This window comes from Tamandua tetradactyla, chromosome 1 (genome assembly GCF_023851605.1).
Source record: "Tamandua tetradactyla isolate mTamTet1 chromosome 1, mTamTet1.pri, whole genome shotgun sequence".
NCBI classification, from domain to species: domain Eukaryota; kingdom Metazoa; phylum Chordata; class Mammalia; order Pilosa; family Myrmecophagidae; genus Tamandua; species Tamandua tetradactyla.
In genome coordinates this window covers 20945933-20966237 of record NC_135327.1, presented here as the reverse complement: position 1 = coordinate 20966237, position 20305 = coordinate 20945933, and the positions used below count along the sequence as shown (strand labels likewise).

General features: G+C 39.9%; 1 protein-coding gene across 6 annotated transcripts in view; it reads left to right on the top strand.

Annotated features, from left to right (window-relative positions):
- TM9SF4 (transmembrane 9 superfamily member 4) overlaps positions 1-20305 on the top strand; it is an 82690-nt gene that overhangs the window by 40938 nt on the left and 21447 nt on the right. For 3 of the 6 annotated variants that reach the window (XM_077111729.1, XM_077111753.1, XM_077111739.1), the window contains exons 2-3: positions 3899-4012; positions 10530-10629. In XM_077111729.1, the coding sequence (XP_076967844.1) occupies positions 3899-4012; positions 10530-10629 (214 nt within the window). Of the gene's footprint in view, positions 1-8; positions 996-3895; positions 4013-10527; positions 10630-20305 lie in introns of those variants that run through there. The other 3 variants (XM_077111720.1, XM_077111721.1, XM_077111750.1) reach the window with 3 other exon arrangements.

Genomic DNA, 20305 nt, shown 5'->3' with positions numbered 1-20305 from the left:
TATGTACATGCAGGCCACCTACTTCCTCCAGAACTGGGACCAGGGATTCGCCCTGTGAGTGAGGGCCTGGGAGGGGTTGGAAGGGACCAGCTAGGGCACCGTAAGATCCTACTTAAAAGTAGCCTTTTCTTGATTTGGTGTGCCCTCTGTTAGCATGGTCTTTTAACTATTTTCTGGAGCTCTGAGAAAGATGTTTCTGCCAGACCTTGTTCAGAGCTTCTGTGGGGGAAGAGAGCCCTGAGGCATCTCAATCCACCATCTTGATTGGGGTGGAACCAAATCTAGTCATTTTATAAAAGTCTTACTGCTCATGGTAACACTGAGGGAAGGTGGGTTAGGTATATACAGAAACTGCAATTTTTTGCAATTCTTTTGTAAATCTATTTTTTTTTTCAAAATAAAAGTTAAAAGAGAGAGAGAAATTACTTCTTTCTATACTGAATCCTGCCCCATGAGACAATTTTGTACCTTCTACTCTTATTTCTTCCTGCTCTCATTCTTAATTCTAGGAGCTCCTGATTACCAGATAAAATACAGCTGTCTTAGCCATTTTTCAATTTTTATTGAGGTCCAACTATTATTACATATTTTAGTGACCATTAACTGGAAGATACTTATAAAAGTTCAGAATAAATCAAGGGAAAAGCACTGCAATCATACCACTTTTAAGACTTTAACCAAGTATGTATACATATAAAATAACCAAATTCAGAACTTTAAATTTTTAAACCTGTTTTTTCTCAACTTATGGTCCAGGTGAAAATGCAGATGATTGTACATTTTTGACAATCTCCCTTGGTGATGCTGATACGCTTTAAAATTGAGGTTCAGAAAGAATTATCTCAGAGTGTGTGTGATAGTTTGATGGTGGAGGGGCTTCAGAGAAGTCTGTGACCTTGTCTGAGAGGGAGGAAATGAAGGTCAACTATAGCAGCAGCAGCGAAGTGGTGGAGAGAAAAGGCAGATGCAGAAATGCAGTTGAATTGGTGATTCAGGTGTGTGGACAACAAAAGTTGCTTGCTTTTATATGAGGCAGAGGGAGGGGGATCAGGCAACTCATAAATTCTTGAGGGGGTGGAGACTTTTTTTTTTTTTAATAATGTTTATTTATTTATTTACATGGGCAGGCACTGGGAGTCGAACCCAGGTCTCCGGCATGGCAGGCAAGAACTCTGCTGCTGAGCCAGCATGGCCTGCCGTGACCTATTTTTAATGAAGGGAAAGATGCTTTGGTCACTCAGCTTTGATGGCGCAAATTTCTTGAGGCAGAAATTGATCTTTCTTGCTTTTGATTCCCAGGCAACTACTATGCAGGTAGATATTTACAGTGTGCTTCCTCTATGCCAGGAACTGCTCATGACATTGGAGATGTAGACCCTGCTCCCACTGAGTTTACATTCAAGTGCAGGGGACAGATAATATGCATATAAAAAAATACATGTCCTACATGACAAGTAGATAGGCCCATGAAGGGGCGAAGAAATGGGTCATGGCAGTTCCCAGGATGTTGTTTGATAGAGGATCATCAATGGAGGCTTCTCTGAGAAGCCTTCTTTGACAGAGACCTGGATGAAATTAGGGAAGAGAGGAGCCATACAGGTGTCTGTGGGAAGCGCATTTGGCATAGGGAACAGTAAAAGCAAAGGCCCTGATCTGAAATTTTGTAAGTTTGTCCAGAGTGATGCCCTGATAAATCCCAGAGTGATTTGAACGGTGAATAAAAAAGTATGTGCAAAGTCCCTTTGCTAGTTTGAAAGGATGTATGGACCCTAAAAAAGCCTTGTTTTAATCAAAATCCCATTTCGTAATGGCAGAATAGCCCCTATTCAATATTGTATGTTTGAATCTGTAATTAGATAATCTCCCTGGAGATGTGATTTAATCAAAAGTGGTTGTTAAACTGGATTAGCTGGAGGCGTGTCTCCACCCATTTGGGTGGGTTTTGATTAGTTTCTGAAGTCCTATAAAAGAGGAAACATTTTGGAGAGAGAGAGATTTTCTGAGAGAACAGAGAATGACATAGCCATGAGAAGCAGCGAGTTTACCAGCCAGTGACCTTTGGAGATAAAGAAGGAAAATGCCTCCTGGGGAGCTTCATGAAACAGGAAGCCAGGAGAGAAAGCTAGCAGATGACGCCATGTTCACTATGTGCCTTTTTGGATGAGAGAGAAGCCCTAAACTTCATCAGCCTTCTTGAACCAAGGTATCTTTCTCTGGATGCCTTTGATTGGACATTTCTATAGACTTGCTTTAATTGGGACATTTTCTCAGCCTTAGAATTGTAAACTAGCAACTTATTAAATTCCCCTTTTAAAACGCCATTCCATTTCTGGTATATTGCATTCCAGCAGCTAGCAAACTAAAACAGTCCCCTTGGGCAAATGGTGAGAAAGGGGGAGAATTCATCCTCCCCAAGTGGAGAATTCTTGATATTCTCACAAGCAGTGGGGCAACCAAAGCAATAGGCTGTGCCCCCAATCTGGGCTTTGTTCATACGAAACTTAACCCCACAAAGGATAGGTCAAGCCTACTTAAAATTAGGCCTAATAGTCACCCCCAAGAGAATATCTTCTGTTGCTCAGATGTGGCCTCTCTCTGTCTCAGCCAGCACAACAAGCAAACTCACTGCCCTCCCCCTTTCTACGTGGGACATGACTCCCAGGGGTGTGGACCTTCCTGGCAACGTGGGACAGAAATCCTAGAATGAACTGGGACTCAGCATCAAGGGATTGAGAAAACCTTCTCAGCCAAAAGGGGGCAGAGTGAAATGAGACAAAGTAAAGTGTCAATGGCTGAGAGATTCCAGAGTCGAGAGGTTATTCCTACACATTAAATAGCTATCACCTTTTTAGTTAAGGTGTAATGGAGAGGCTGGAGGGAACTGCCTGAAAATGTAGAGCTGTAAAAATGAAATGTAACTATGTTTCTTGAAGATGATTGTATAATGATAAAAGCTTTCACAGTGTGACTGTGTGATAGTGAAAACCTTGCGTCTGTTGCTCCTTTTATCTACGTTATTGGCAGATGAGTAAAACATCTGGATTAAAAATATATGAATAATAGGGGCAACAAATGTTAAAATAAATTTAGTAGATTGAAATGCTAGTGATCAATGAAAGGGAGGAGTAAGGGGTATGGTATGTATGAATTTTTTTCTGTTGTCTTTTATTTCTTTTTCTGAATTGATGTAAATGTTCTAAGAAATGATCATGATGATGAATATACAACTATGATGACATTGTGAGTTATTGATTATATATCATTTTGGAATAATCACATGGTAAGAATGTTCATGTTTGTATGTGATGTTTAATAAATAAAAAAATTATTCAGCAATATATCATAAGATATGAAACAAATAAAAAAAAAAAAAGCAAAGGCCCTGAGAGAGCTTCCTATGATCAGGGGGCAGCAAGGATGCCAGTGTGGTTGTTGCTGAATGAGTGAGGAGGAGAATGAAAAGTGTTGAGGCCAGTACAGTTTTGGAGAAGGCTTATAGCCTAATATATTGGTGAAATAACTTGCTGCCATAAAAAGAAAACAATTAGTGGAACATTGTGGAGCTGAATTTCTTGCTAGCTGATTAGAAAGAGCTACAACATGAAATGGCTGTAAGAATGTTGATCCAGAAGTGGAGGATTGTGGCTCCTATATTAGTCTTTCCTTTTGCCCTGCTGCTGTTTGACTCATTTTATGGCTCGTTTCTGGAAATGCAGGATTGTCGTCTTGTAGCACTCTTAGGAGCATTTGGGAAACAGCACTTACATGTGCCCAGGCTTCTTAGAGGGAGAACAAAGCTGAGTCTTGTTAGAACAGACATGAAAATGGCATGACTTTATCTGCCCAGAATGATATCTCTTTTCTCCATATCAACTGGAGCGTCTCTTCTTCCAAGCAGGTTTGGTTGCCATGGTACCTGCTGCTTCTCTGTATCACGTGTGAAACGAGCGCCTTCTACGTCCCTGGGGTTGCACCAATTAACTTCCACCAGAATGACCCTGTAGAAATCAAGGTAAGTGTGTTCCTGTCTGTTGGAGCCTGGCTGGAGGGCTGTGATGAGCTGTTAATGTACATCCTCTGGTTGCAGAGGACAAACACCAGTGTGTGACCCTGTGAAAAAGAAGGTTTGCTGCACAGTCTGGATGGAAGTAGGGTACCCTGAGGAACCCTGCAGTTCCAGGACCTCTGCCTCTGATCCTCCGTCTTTCTCTGCCTCTCTCTCTCTTTCTCTTTGTCTCTGGCATGGTCTCCTTTTCTGGCTCTGTCTGTGCCTCTTCTCTATATGTGCATGTGTCTCTCTCTTGCCCTCCCATGTTCTCTGTCTCTGTGTATGCATGTGTTTGTCTCCATCTCTTCTGTGTCTCTGTCTCTCTCAACATGCCTCTGTGGTATCTCTGCCTCCCCCTTTCATGTGCTCCATCCTCTTCTCTGTTACCAATTTTCTCTGTGTAACTCACAGCAGCTGTTCATACACGGCCTGTTATAGCCTCTTGGACTTTTCAATTCTAACTTCCTCCACCATTGATTATCCAGTTTAGTGTTGTCATAATGGGTACTATATATCCAAATAGTGAGATATGATTTTATATGATTCACTTATTTTAATAATTATTTTTGTATATAGGAAAATATAATTAGTACATCAATTCCATATTTCATGGCTGCCATTGTTTGCTTTCTGTTTTTTTAATTGCGATATACAAATGTATTTAAGTTAAAAATTAAACAGAATTTTAAACCCACATATTTTGGAAACACAATTTGTCATTTAATAGAAATTATTGTCTTTTAATTGGAGAATATTCCTTATGGAAGAAACTTCTAGTGTTAATCCCAAACATAGCCATAATCGTACTTGGGAGCAGTTTGAAAACTCAAGGTTGCAGTTCCTACACTGTGCTTGTTTTTAGTCCATTGTTTATCTGCCTAGTAGACTCTGGAAGTAAATATTTACCACTTTGTACAATTTTAAAAAAAAGGTCAGATGCAAGTAAACAGTAGAATAAGTGATAAGTAGATAGGGCAAGTTGATGTTTCAATGATTAGAATTTGGAAACCGTTGTGCTACATCAGAGTCCACAGAGAAGCCATCCAACTGGGCCATCTCACACTTTAAAGCTAGATGCCCACCTTTAGGTTGGGCAGCTGTGGCTGGGGTGGGAGGTTAGAGGCAGTAACTTAGCATATGGTTGAGCTGGCACCTTGATTAAGGTCCCTACAACAATGGACTCTTAGTGGCATTCTCAGAAATCCAGGGGGAGGGGGAGTTGACTTGGGCCAGGTTTCCCAGAATACAGACTCTGAGGTGGAGATTTTTGTTCAGATTTATTAGGCAATTATGAGGGAAACAGAATTGGTCAGAACTGGGAGAAGTTGAGCAGCTAAAGGCCCACTAGAAGCTCTGGAGTTGGAATGGCTCTTCATAGTTGTTCAACATTGAGGCAAGGACATGGGGTCTTTCCATAGTGCTGTATGGACTGGTCATTGGATCCAGACTGCCCCAGGGAGGGAGCGTACCCTACACAAGGGCTCCCAGTTGAGCTCCTTCCCTCAGCTGAAGGGCTCCCCTCTACATCACCCATATATAACCACTCCTAATACTTTGGTATCTTTTTTTTCTGGGCAGTGTTTATAATGTAAAGTACTTGGTGTTCTCACCACTCTGTAAATCCCCAACTTCTTAACTACCACATTGGTACCCCATAAGTAAAATAATTAATGGTTGAAATTTTTAAGTGGTCCTTCAGCTCCTTAGTGATTCTATAAAAAGAGCTAGTGTAACTTAGAGAGTTGTGGAAATAAATTCTGCTCCTAAAATAAACATGCATTTCTTGCTTCATTACCATGATAATATTAACTACATCTTTATTGTTATGTACAAAAGCAAAGCAGTGAGGTTGCATGAAAAAATTTTTTATCCTGTCCTGAGCATCACAGTGCACAAAAAGAGAAGCAGAAAACAATAAAGTCACAAAGAGCCATCCATGTGTACATCCATTCATGTACATGCGCCATTGTTTGCCATGACTTTGTTAGGTATTAGCAAAATTATAAATTGCTATATGTCATTTTCGTTTGGGGCATCAGATACTCTTATCCTGAGGGAATTCAACCAGTTTATAGGTTAAAAATTTAAATAACACATTTGTGAAAAGATCAAAACTGTCATAAATCAAGCTCTAAAAGGATTGAGGTTTTATCTGTTTCTTCTTCACTGTGGTATCATCAGCTCCTAGTACCTAGCCTGGCAGAGGGGATAAATATGTCTGATGAATATTTGGAACTGTGTTTACATAGTAATCGATAAATGCAACATTATGTGTTATATTGTGAAGGCCTCTCTTTCTTGGCTGTCAGACTTGTAACTTGTAGAAACAGTAATTAAAATCACATTTATTAAAAAGTGAATGAACCTTAAGGACAGTATTTTGAGTGAAACGGCAAAAACAAAAACACAAATACTATCATGCCTTGCTCATATGGAGTAACTATAATATACAAACTCAGAGAATTGATGTCAAGAGCATGGGATATCAGGTTGGGGCCTACTGTAAAGGGTCTAGATTATAAACTCTTACAGCAGTCACATATGTTCAGGAGTTGTAACTGTTATTTCTAAATTCTGAGATACTGAGCTACTTGTATATAACCTGGTCATTCCCTGAAACTTTGGGTGTTTATGTGACACCTGAGACTCCAAGTTATAGCACTGAAGCTATAAAAGCTATAATACCCTGTATAGCAACCATTTAAAAAGTTGGAAAAGTGATCAGACTTCAACTAGGAATATGAATGACGCTGATCTGGATAGGACTAAGGTAAATCAGAATACAGGGTAAAGGATGATATGGTCCATATTTAAAAACTTCAATTCTGTATGGGACCAAAGGGAAAGGTGTTTATTTGGTGCAAAATTTATATTTTGGGTAGCACATTACATAATTTAACTTGTATGCTCAGTTTATTTGAGCACCATAAGTACATAGACTCTTGAATAGAGTGTCAGAGCTTGTTGGTTTGTACAGGTTTTCCAATATATCCCAAAGTAATTTGGGCAGAGAAGAAAAAAGGGAACTTGGCGGACTGGGAAAAAGGAGGAACTATTCAACTCCCCCATCTGGGGAATTCCTGATATTCTCACAAGCAGTGGGGACAACCAAATCAATAGGCTGCCCCCTTGATCTTGGGATTTGCCCCTATGAAACTGATTCCTGCAAAGGAGAAGCTAAGCCTGGAGGTTATTCTTATGTTATATAGATATCCTTTTTTAGTTTATGGTGTATTGGAGTAGCTAGAGGGACGTACCTGAAACTTAAGTAGCCTTGATTCTTGAAGATAATTGTATAACTATATAACTTTTACAGTGTGACCATGTGATTATGAAAACCTTGTGTCTGATGCTCTTTTTATTCAGTGTATAGACAGATAAGTAAAAAAAAAAATCAGGATAAAATTAAGTAATAATGGGAGGGCTAAAGGGTAAAAAATACTAGTGGTCAGTAAGAGGAAGGGGTAAGGGTTATGGGATATATGAGTTTTTTCTTTTTTTATTTCTTTTTCTGGAGTGATGCAAATGTTCTTAAGATGATCATGGTAGTGAACACACAACTATGTGATGATATGAGCCACTGATTGTGTACCCCGGATGGACTGTGTGTGAAGATTTCTTAATAAAGATATTAAAAAACAGATCATGGACTGCGGTGGTTCAGTGGCAGAGTTCTTGCCTGCCATGCCGGAGACCCAGGTTCAATTCCTGGTGCCTGCCCATGTGGAAAAAAAAAAAAAAAACAGATCGCATTTATTGGATGCACGGGGAGTTTAGTGGTAAAATTTTCACCTGCCATGCAGGAAACCTGGGTTTGATTCCCGGCCCATGTACTACCACCCCACCCCACCCAAAAAAAAAAATCACTTTTATTGAGAGTTATTTACAAAGCAGACATTGTGCTTAGATTTGCTCAGACTGCCTCCTAAGAACCCATTGTGGCAGATACTACATTATCTCCATTTTACAGAAAGTGATGCCCAGGGAAGGGAACCACCTTGCCAGGTCACATGATGAGGAAGAGAGAGGGTTAGTGCTGCACCCCATCTCTTAGCCACTGCAGTGCCCTTCCTCCACTTCCTCTGTCAAAAGCTCCCCCCAGAGCAGAGCCTATGGCATAGGGAGACAGGGGTGGCTCTGACTTCCAGTTCTGCCACATTAGGACTATGAGAGTGGATGCTTTGAGTAGGAAGAGAGAGTGGGAGATAATGTGAAAGTGGGATTCAGTCTCTTTGTAATGTGGGTTTTATTTTCTGATTGTCCAGAGAATGAGAGACTTAGAGAAGACAGCCAGAAGAACACAAAATAATGCTATTCTAACAGATAAAAACTTTTTGGCCATTTTTTCAAAGCAGTTCATGAAATGCTTAGTTGAGGCCCTCAGTTCTCAATCCAGCATCCAAAGTGTTTGCTCACTTGGAGGCAAGGCTTGACCTGAACTGATATAAGGCTTTTATTGAATTATTTAGCTTGCTGAATATGTGTATTAACTGTATAATCATTGCATACAGGGTATTGCTCCAGACTCACCTGGGGAGTGTTACAAAAATCTATGATGTATACAGCACATTGTCCTTCTAAAATCTGAAAAATTCTTAATTCCAAAGCAAGAGCTTCAGATTAGGAAGCTCTAAAAGTTAATTACATTCTAAAAGTTAATTACATTTTTAGGTGATATATGAGGAATGGTTGATTGTTCCTGTATGGTAAAGCTAATTTTAATTTATTTGGAATTTAAATTTTTACAACACTTTAATTGGTTCAGTTTTATCCAGGGTTTTGGGTTTTCTCTGACTTCCTCCTGTACCTCTTTCAACTTTAACCTAGATATTTAAGGTGACTGTAATCAAAATAACAAATATTTGATGTATAAAAGTTTACTATATATGTACAGTGCACCTGTGTTTCTACTGCATTTGTATAGACTGCTTCTTTCATATAACATTAGGTTAGTATTTCCCAAACTACAGCATACTCATAGTAGCACTAGGTTAAACAAAATTAAGCAGGTCTTTACTACAGAACTTCTCAAAGCCTTTAATATGCTTGTGTATATTGGGAAGTGTGATGCTGGTTAATGTTTAAAGTTTGTTTTGGAGGCTTCTGTCATCATTTCCAGATCTGTAGTCTGTGTGCTTGTATCATTTCCTAAACATTCCCTTCATCATCTTATACCTCTTTTTTTTTTTTTTTTTTTTGTATGCTGTGTGGTAGGGCCACATTTCATTCTTTTTCCATGTGACTATCCCATTATTACAGCACCATTAGTTGATTTTTTTTTTTATTGGGGGGGAATACATGGGCCAGGAATTGAACCTGGGTCTCCCACATGGCAGGCAAGAATTCTACGACTGAATTAAATCTCCTTTTTACTAACTGCATATGCCATTGAATGAACATATCATGGTTTGTTCCCCAGTTTCCCATTGTAGGAGCTTCTGGTTTTTTTGTTTGTTTTTCCTCTCATCTCTCATTCAGCAAACATTTATGAGCACCTGTTCTGTGCCTGTCTTAATTTATAAGCCCTGGTGTTACAGTGGTGACTAAGACAGATGGTCCTTGCCCTCATGGAATTATATCTTAAATTCTAGTGGGGAAAACTGATTGAAAAAAAAAAAAAAGAACAGGTAAACCAAATAATTACATCTTACCAGACTTGCTATGATGGAAACTAAGAGCGCTGAAATGGGGAATGATGAGGGTGTTCTTTAGATGAGGTGCTTAGGGGGGAAGGCCTGGTAGGTGAAGTGAATTAACTGAGACCTAAATGCTAGAAGTAGCCAGATGTACACAGCGTAGGACAGAGAGGAATTGCAGCATCAAAACCCCAGGCAGCTGTGCAAACACAGGCTTTACAATGATTATATGGATACTTTATTTAAATATGCCTAAGGTTAAGGTAACCAAGATATCCATCTTTGGAGGTTCTAAGTATATTGTTTGTTTTCTTAAATTAAATAAATAAACAAACAAACTCAGGCAGGAGAGAACTCTGATCAAGGAGCTGTATTGTTACAAATAAGGTGTGAACCTCTTGGTATCTATCATTTTGAGTTGTTTCCTTAGCAAAGATTCCCAGATGTGAATTTATTGAGTCAAAGCATATCAACATGTTCAAGACTCTCAGTATATATTGAATTTGATTGTGTTTTAAAACTAAATCTCAGGTGCATGGGTGGTTCCGGGGTGCAGTGTTCACCTTCCATATGGGAGACCTGGGTTTGGTTCCCGGACCATGCAACCACACCCCCCCCCCCAAAAAAAACTGTAACTCGGTCTAAAAAGAACGAAATGTAAAAACAGTTTAGAATTGTGCACGGTGTACTCTTCTCTAGTGTCTGCAATTTGGTTTGCTTATTAGAAAATATAAGCAAGTGTACTAAGGATATGTAGATACCGTGGGAGGATTCATTGGAGTAGTCATCTTTACCTGGGAGATTTCTTCTGGGCTGAGGAATAATGACCTCTCTTCTCCCATCAGGCTGTGAAGCTCACCAGCTCTCGAACGCAGCTACCTTATGAATACTACTCACTGCCCTTCTGCCAGCCCAACAAGATAACCTACAAGGCAGAAAATCTGGGTAAGTTCTTCTCTTGCAGTACTGTCAACTTGCCTCAAAGTGGAACCCATGTCTTCTCAAAGTAATAATGGCAGTTAACTCTTATGTAATACTTACTGAGTGCTAGGTGCTGTTCTGCATAGTTTACATACATGTTAGTGCACTTCATCATCATACCAGCCTTGGGGAGGTAGTTACAGTTTTTTTTTTTTTTATTATTAATTAAAAAAAGAATTAACAAAACAATTAGAAATCATTCCAATCTACATGTACAATCAGTAATTCTTAATAACATCACATAGTTGCATATTCATCATTTCTTAGTACATTTGCATCGATTTAGAAAAAGAAATAAAAAGACAACAGAATAAGAATTAAAACAATAATAGAAAGAAAAAAAAACAAAAAAAAAACCCTATACCTCACATGCAGCTTCATTCAGTGTTTTAACATAATTGCATTACAATTGGGTAGTATTGTGCTGTCCATTTCTGAGTTTTTATATCCAGTCCCGTTGTACAGTCTGTATCCCTTCATCTCCAATTATCCCTTCTCTTTTTTTTTTTTTTTAATTAACGGAAAAAAAGAAATTAACCCAACATTTAGAGATCATACCATTCTACACATGCAATCATTAATTCTTAACATCATCACATAGATGCATGATCATCATTTCTTAGTACATTTGCATTGGTTTAGAAGAACTAGCAACATAACCGAAAAAGATATAGAATGTTAATATAGAGAAAAAAATAAAAGTAATAATAGTAAAATCAAAACAAAACAAAACAAAACAAAACAAAAACCTATAGCTCAGATGCAGCTTCATTCAGTGTTTTAACATGATTACTTTACAATTAGGTATTATTGTGCTGTCCATTTTTGAGTTTTTGTATCTAGTCCTGTTGCACAGTCTGTATCCCTTCAGCTTCAATTACCCATTGTCTTACCCTGTTTCTAACTCCTGCTGAACTCTGTTACCAGTGACATATTTCAAGTTTATTCTCGAATGACCGTTCACATCAGTGGGACCATACAGTATTTGTCCTTTAGTTTTTGGCTGGACTCACTCAGCATAATATTCTCTAGGTCCATCCATGTTATTACATGGTTCATAAGTTTATCTTGTCTTAAAGCTGCATAATATTCCATCGTATGTACATACCACAGTTTGTTTAGCCACTCTTCTGTTGATGGAGATTTTGGCTGTTTCCATCTCTTTGCAATTGTAAATAATGCTGCTATAAACATTGGTGTGCAAATGTCCGTTTGTGTCTTTGCCCTTAAGTCCTTTGAGTAGATACCTAGCAATGGTATTGCTGGGTCGTATGGCAGTTCTATATTCAGCTTTTTGAGGAACCGCCAAACTGCCTTCCACAGTGGTTGCACCCTTTGACATTCCCACCAACAGTGGATAAGTGTGCCTCTTTCTCCGCATCCTCTCCAGCACTTGTCATTTTCTGTTTTGTTGATAATGGCCATTCTGGTGGGTGTGAGATGATATCTCATTGTGGTTTTCTTTTTTTTTTTTTTTTTTTTTTTAGAAAGACAGAGAGAAGGAAGGAAGGATGGAAGGAAGGAAGGGAGGAAGAAAGGGAAACATCTTTAAACATTTTCTTGTTTTATTGTATTTTGTTTGTTTGTTTGTTTTTTACATGGGCTGGGGCCGGGAATCGAACCGAGGTCCTCCGGCATGGCAGGCAAGCACTTTGCCCGCTGAGCCACCGCGGCCCGCCTCATTGTGGTTTTGATTTGCATTTCTCTAATGGCCAGGGACATTGAGCATCTCTTCATGTGCCTCTTGGCCATCCGTATTTCCTCTTCTGAGAGGTGTCTGTTCAAGTCTTCTTCCCATTTTGTAATTGGGTTGGCTGTCTTTTTGTTGTTGAGATGAACAATCTCTTTATAAATTCTGGATACTAGACCTTTATCTGATATAACATTTCCAAATATTGTCTCCCATTGTGAAGGCTGTCTTTCTACTTTCTTGATGAAGTTCTTTGATGCACAAAAGTGTTTAATTTTGAGGAGTTCCCATTTATTTATTTCCTTCTTCAGTGCTCTTGCTTTAGGTTTAAGGTCCATAAAACGGCCTCCAGTTGTAAGATCCATAAGATATCTCCCAACATTTTCCTCTAACTGTTTTATGGTCTTAGACCTAATGTTTAGATCTTTGATCCATTTTGAGTTAACTTTTGTATAGGGTGTGAGAGATGGGTCTTCTTTCATTCTTTTGCATATGGATATCCAGTTCTCTAGGCACCATTTATTGAAGAGACTGCTCTGTCCCAGGTGAGTTGGCTTGACTGCCTTATCAAAGATCAAATGTCCATAGATGAGAGGGTCTATATCTGAGCACTCTATTCGATTCCATTGGTCGATATATCTATCTTTATGCCAATACCATGCTGTTTTGACCACTGTGGCTTCATAATAGGCCTTAAAGTCAGGCAGCGCGAGACCTCCAGCTTCGTTTTTTTCCCTCAAGATGTTTTTAGCAATTCGGGGCACCCTGCCCTTCCAGATAAATTTGCTTATTGGTTTTTCTATTTCTGAAAAATAAGTTGTTGGGATTTTGATTGGTATTGCATTGAATCTGTAAATCAATTTAGGTAGGATTGACATCTTAACTATATTTAGTCTTCCAATCCATGAACACGGTATGCCCTTCCATCTATTTAGGTCTTCTGTGATTTCTTTTAGCAGTTTTTTGTAGTTTTCTTTATATAGGTTTTTTGTCTCTTTAGTTAAATTTATTCCTAGGTATTTTATTCTTTTAGTTGCAATTGTAAATGGGATTCGTTTCTTGATTTCCCCCTCAGCTTGTTCATTACTAGTGTATAGAAGTGCTACAGATTTTTGAATGTTGATCTTGTAACCTGCTACTTTGCTGTACTCATTTATTAGCTCTAGTAGTTTTGTTGTGGATTTTTCCGGGTTTTCGACGTATAGTATCATATCGTCTGCAAACAGTGATAGTTTTACTTCTTCCTTTCCAATTTTGATGCCTTGTATTTCTTTTTCTTGTCTAATTGCTCTGGCTAGAACCTCCAACACAATGTTGAATAATAGTGGTGATAGTGGACATCCTTGTCTTGTTCCTGATCTTAGGGGGAAAGTTTTCAATTTTTCCCCATTGAGGATGATATTAGCTGTGGGTTTTTCATATATTCCCTCTATCATTTTAAGGAAGTTCCCTTGTATTCCTATCTTTTGAAGTGTTTTCAACAGGAAAGGATGTTGAATCTTGTCGAATGCCTTCTCTGCATCAATTGAGATGATCATGTGATTTCTCTGCTTTGATTTGTTGATATGGTGTATTACATTAATTGATTTTCTTATGTTGAACCATCCTCGCATACCTGGGATGAATCCTACTTGGTCATGATGTATAATTCTTTTAATGTGTTGTTGGATACGATTTGCTAGAATTTTATTGAGGATTTTTGCATCTGTATTCATTAGAGAGATTGGTCTGTAGTTTTCTTTTTTTGTAATATCTTTGCCTGGTTTTGGTATGAGGGTGATGTTGGCTTCATAGAATGAATTAGGTAGTTTTCCCTCCACTTCGATTTTTTTGAAGAGTTTGAAGAGAATTGGTACTAATTCTTTCTGGAACGTTTGGTAGAATTCACATGTGAAGCCATCTGGTCCTGGACTTTTCTTTTTAGGAAGCTTTTGGATGACTAATTCAATTTCTTTACTTGTGATTGGTTTGTTGAGGTCATCTATGTCTTCTTGAGTCAAAGTTGGTTGTTCATGTCTTTCCAGGAACCCGTCCATTTCCTCTAAATTGTTGTATTTATTAGCGTAAAGTTGTTCATAGTATCCTGTTATTACCTCCTTTATTTCTGTGAGGTCAGTAGTTATGTCTCCTCTTCCATTTCTGATCTTATTTATTTGCATCCTCTCTCTTCTTCTTTTTGTCAATCTTGCTAAGGGCCCATCAATCTTATTGATTTTCTCATAGAACCGACTTCTGGCCTTATTGATTTTCTCTATTGTTTTCATGTTTTCAATTTCATTTATTTGTGCTCTAATCTTTGTTATTTCTTTCCTTTTGCTTGCTTTGGGGTTAGCTTGCTGTTCTTTCTCCAGTTCTTCCAAATGGATAGTTAATTCCTGAATTTTTGCCTTTTCTTCTTTTCTGATATAGGCATTTAGAGCAGTAAATTTCCCTCTTAGCACTGCCTTTGCTGCGTCCCATAAGTTTTGATATGTTGTGTTTTCATTTTCATTCGCCTCGAGGTATTTGCTAATTTCTCTTGCAATTTCTTCTTTGACCCAGTCGTTGTTTAGGAGTGTGTTGTTGAGCCTCCACGTATTTGTGAATTTTCTGGCATTCTGCCTATTATTGATTTCCAACATCATTCCTTTATGGTCCGAGAAAGTGTTGTGTAAGATTTCAATCTTTTTAAATTTGTTAAGACTTGCTTTGTGACCCAGCATATGGTCTATCTTTGAGAATGATCCATGAGCACTTGAGAAAAAGGTGTATCCTGCTGTTGTGGGATGTAATGTCCTATAAATGTCTATTAAGTCTAGTTCATTTATAGTAATATTCAGATTCTCTATTTCTTTGTTGATCCTCTGTCTAGATGTTCTGTCCCTTGATGAGAGTGGTGAGTTGAAGTCTCCAACTATTATGGTATATGAGTCTATTTCCCTTTTCAGTGTTTGCAGTATATTCCTCACGTATTTTGGGGCATTCTGATTCGGTGCGTAAATATTTATGATTGTTATGTCTTCTTGTTTAATTGTTCCTTTTATTAGTAGATAGTGTCCTTCTTTGTCTCTTTTAACTGTTTTACATTTGAAGTCTAATTTGTTGGATATTAGTATAGCCACTCCTGCTCTTTTCTGGTTGTTATTTGCATGAAATATCTTTTCCCAACCTTTCACTTTCAACCTATGTTTATCTTTGGGTCTAAGATGTGTTTCCTGTAGACAGCATATAGAAGGATCCTGTTTTTTAATCCATTCTGCCAATCTATGTCTTTTGATTGGGGAATTCAGTCCATTGACATTTAGTGTTATTACTGTTTGGATAATATTTTCCTCTAACATTTTGCCTTTTGTATTATATATATCATATCTGATTTTCCTTCTTTCTACACTCTTTTCCATATCTCTCTCTTCTGTCTTTTTGTATCTGACTCTAGTGCTCCCTTTAGTATTTCTTGCAGAGCTGGTCTCTTGGTCACAAATTCTTTCAGTGACTTTTTGTCTGAGAATGTTTTAATTTCTCCCTCATTTTTGAAGGATAATTTTGCTGGATATAGGAGTCTTGGTTGGCAGTTTTTCTCTTTTAGTATTTTAAATATATCATCCCACTGTCTTCTAGCTTCCATGGTTTCTGCTGAGAAATCTACACAAAGTCTTATTGGGTTTCCCTTGTATGTAATGGATTGTTTTTCTCTTGCTGCTTTCAAGATCTTCTCTTTCTCTTTGACCTCTGACATTCTAACTAGTAAGTGTCTTGGAGAACGCCTATTTGGGTCTAATCTCTTTGGGGTGCGCTGCACTTCTTGGATCTGTAATTTTAGGTCTTTCATAAGAGTTGGGAAATTTTCAGTGATAATTTCTTCCATTAGTTTTTCTCCTCCTTTTCCCTTCTCTTCTCCTTCTGGGACACCCACAACACGTATATTTGTGCGGTTCATATTGTCCTTGAGTTCCCTGATACCCTGTTCAAATTTTTCCATTCTTTTCCCTATAGTTTCTGTTTCTTTTTGGAATTCAGATGTTCCATCCTCCAAATCACTAATTCTATCTTCTGTCTCTTTAAATCTATCATTGTAGCTATCCATTATTTTTTCTATGTTTGCTACTTTATCCTTCACTTCCATAAGTTCTGCGATTTGTTTTTTCAGTTTTTCTATTTCTTCTTTATGTTCAGCCCATGTCCTCTTCATGTCCTCCCTCAATTTATCGATTTCATTTTTGAAGAGGTTTTCCATTTCTGTTCGTATATTCAGCATTAGTTGTCTCAGCTCTTGTGTCTCATTTGAGCTATTGGTTTGTTCCTTTGACTGAGCCATATTCTCAATCTTTTGAGCGTGGACAGTTATCTTCTGCTGCTGGCGTCTGGGCATTTATTCAGATTTCTCTTGGTGTTGGACCCAGCAAGGTTGTAATATTTTTCTGTGAAATCTCTGGGTTCTGTTTTTCTTATCCTGCCCAGTAGGTGGCGCTCGTGGCACACGTTTGTCTGCGGGTCCCACCAGTAAAAGGTGCTGTGGGACCTTAAACTTTGGAAAACTCTCGCCGTCCTGGGGGTTCGCTAGCCGAAGCGGCTTGAGCCGGCCCAGGGTCCGAACGCAGGGAGGGTTGCTGGTCGCCGCAGCCAGGGAAAGAGCCCGTCCGAATTTCCTAGTCGGCCCTGGGCAACAAGCGTGGTGGGAGGGCGCCAGCGGCAGCGGCCCGCCCGAGAGAGTGCACGTTCCCCGGGAGTCACGGGGTCACCGTTCTCCGCGGCCTGGGGGTTTCCGATCCAATTCTCTCAGTTGGTCCGGGGGCTGCGCGTGGTGTGGGCGCTAGTCGCCTTGGTTTCAGGGGACCACCTCTCCAATTCTCCCAGCCGGCCCGGGAAGGGGGAAGGGAGTAACTCCGGCCGCTTCCCGCCCCGCCCGGTGAGGCCCGCGCGCCTCGGCGATCTCACCCGAGCTGCTTCTCTCAGCCAGCCAGCCGTTCCAGGATGGGGTACGCTGTCTTTTTTATCTCTGTTGTGGCTTTGGGCGCTTTCTGTATCGTTTCTACTCCCCTAGTAGGTGTCCTGGAGAAGAAACTAAGATCCGCGCGTCTTACTAAGCCGCCATCTTCCAGTAGTTACAGTTTTTATCCCCATTTTAAGTAACTTTCCTCTGGCTGTACAGTTAGTTAATAGCTAATCTTTGAATCTACACAGTCTAACTTCAGAGTCAAAGCCCTTGGTTACTCCTCAGCACTGCCTCTTTCTTGATTTCTAGATACCCGCCTTCTTTCTCATAGCTCTATCACCTGCTCTGCTTTTAATTGAAAGAGTGTTTTACGTTTCTCCGTGAAGAAAGCAGAGACATCCCTGTAGTTCTTGCTCAGCTGTACAGGATGCATCTCAAATAATGTGTGAAACACCCAGAACAGTGTCTGGCACAAGTGCTCTATAAATACTAGTCATTTGATTCTAATTTAAAATATTCTCCAGTTGACAGAATTTTAGGCTCAAAGGAAAAAGAAAAGTCCATTCAGAACTTATTTATTGTGTTGATTCTGTGCCTCTGTGTGTTTTAAGCCCTGGAGATAAAAACATGGAAAGATGTCTCCCTGATCTCAAGGAACTTAGGAGATTTTCCTTTTCTTAGGAGAAAGAATAGAATTGGCTTTTGTGCAGGCACCTGAAAAAGCTGCCTTCTCTGACAGGGCTCCCCATGGCGCAGTTGTTTCTGGTACCTCTAACTGACAAGTTTATCTATTGCCAGGTATTAGAGGTCCCAGATCAGATGGAGGCAGGCTTTAGTGGCAAAAGTAGGTGGTCCCACCTCCCCCCAAACCAAAGTCTTGCCTTGTGGTATTGAACAGAGATTGTCCCTAGGACCTGGTCTGGTCCCACCAGTTGGGTTCCTTCTCCTACCTACCACATGCCTTTCTTTCCTCTCTTCACACCTCCAGCTACTTGCCCCTGCCCAAGAAGCATAGGCCCAGGAAGCCTGACCTACTTGGTTTCCAGAACTCCTGATATCAGGCCCCTCGCAGCAGCTCCTCCCTTCTCCTGGGAGCAGGTGTGGAGGAGTTGGCAGCCCAAGGCTCCACAGTAGGCATACCTTAGTGTGACCTTTACCTCTCTGAACCTCTGCCATATCTTCCATGAAGCTAGGATAGCAGTTTCTGCCTTATAAAACTGGAGAATTCAGTGTGATCTTCTGTGGAAAAAAATAAAATTATCCTGCCATATCGAATCACATTCTGTCTTTACGTGGCTGCTTTTGTGGTCTGGGGGCTTTTTGATAGGAGGGATTTTTGTCTTAAATTCCTCTCTCTCTTCTTACCTGCTAGCCTAGTAGGCATTCAGTAAATGTCAGTGTCCTACCTGAGTGGAGCAAAGTCATCCTTGACGGAATGTCCATTGGATTGCAAGCCTTGTATTCTACATCACCACCACCACCACACTTGTCAGATTCTTCTGATGAGCTACGCATGTTCTGAGCACTTCTGTGCTTTAACTTATTTAATTCTCACAACAACCCTATGAGGAAGATACAATAGTTGGCAGAATTTCAGGAGCCCTGACTCCAGAGGCCATACCCTTGTGCACCATACTCTGTCCAATATCTTATTTGATCCTTATAATAACTCTCAAGCCAAATATGATTGCCCCATTTCATAGTAGAGGAAACAGTGACTTAAAGGGTTTGCTCAGGGTCATATGGAAAATAGGAAGATTTTAACCCAGGTTTTTACTCTAAAGCTGGAATTCTTTCTATTGTCCCAAGCTGCCTTCTCCAGAAAGTCTCATTTGGCCTCTGTGAGGGCTGTGCTCATGATTCTTACACTGATGGACAGTCATAGTATAGCCTTTATGCTGGAACAACTATGGCAGATGTACTCTCTTAGAGGGTCCACATTCACAGCTTGTTGCTTATGTAGCATGGCTGGCTATCTGCGCCAATCTTAAAAAAGTTAAAAAGAATACTTCTGTGTTAGAAACGAGCCATTCCAGATCAGTATGTCTTCTTTCTTAGTTCAAATTTAATTTCTAGTTACCTAGAAGAGATACTTGCCTGACTTGGTCTATAGCTCTGCTCCTCTCTCTATGCTCTTCTTCTCCTCAGGCATGTTCCTTGTTGACCTGAAAAGAGGCAGACTGTAGGCATGGTGTAAAGGAAAGACTCAGGGAGTTAGCACTACCGTAACCCCCTCATATGATCATGGGCAAGTTACTGTACTTCTTTGGTCCTTAGCTTTGTCATCTTTTAAATGGCATAGAATGACCCGGGTCATTTCAGCAATAGGCCATGCAGGTGTTTTGTTGGTGTCCTTACTCTCTCCTCTGACCAGTCCACCCCTGAACTGTGTAGACTCATGTGCAGGCTTCTAAAAGGGTGAGAGGATATGCTTCATCGAGGTCGCCCTTTACCCTTTCCCTCCCCTAGGTGATCTCATCCACACTCTGAGGCATCACTTGCCAGAGCTGCCACTACAGCTGAATGGTTTCCCTAGAATGGTGTACCATGTGACCCTGTCACTTACCATCTCTGTAGTGAAAACTCAGAACTTCATTCACAGCCCTGACCTCTAACCTGAGCCTCAAATCCAGGCATTCAGTTGACATTTCCACTCGACATATACAAATTGAAAATACCTTAAATCTAAATTTATCATTCTTCCTGTTATCCTGCCTAGAACCTGTGGTAGCAACCTTAGAGTCTCCCTAACGCTTCTCCTCCTTCCACTCCCCATTCATCCCTCCCATCCCGTCAGCACCAGGTTCCATAGATTTTACCTCCTCAATGGCTCTTGAATCTGTTCTTGTCTCCACCTTTACCACAACCCTCCAATCCAAACCACTGTCATCACTTGCTTGGATAACTAACGGCCATTGCTCCCAGCCAGTTCTTTGCATCCTTTATGTTTTCAACACTAAATAGCCAGAGTGACCTTTCTATAACCAGAATTAGAGAACTTCTTCCCCCGCCCCTGTGGAAACACGTCATTGGTTTTT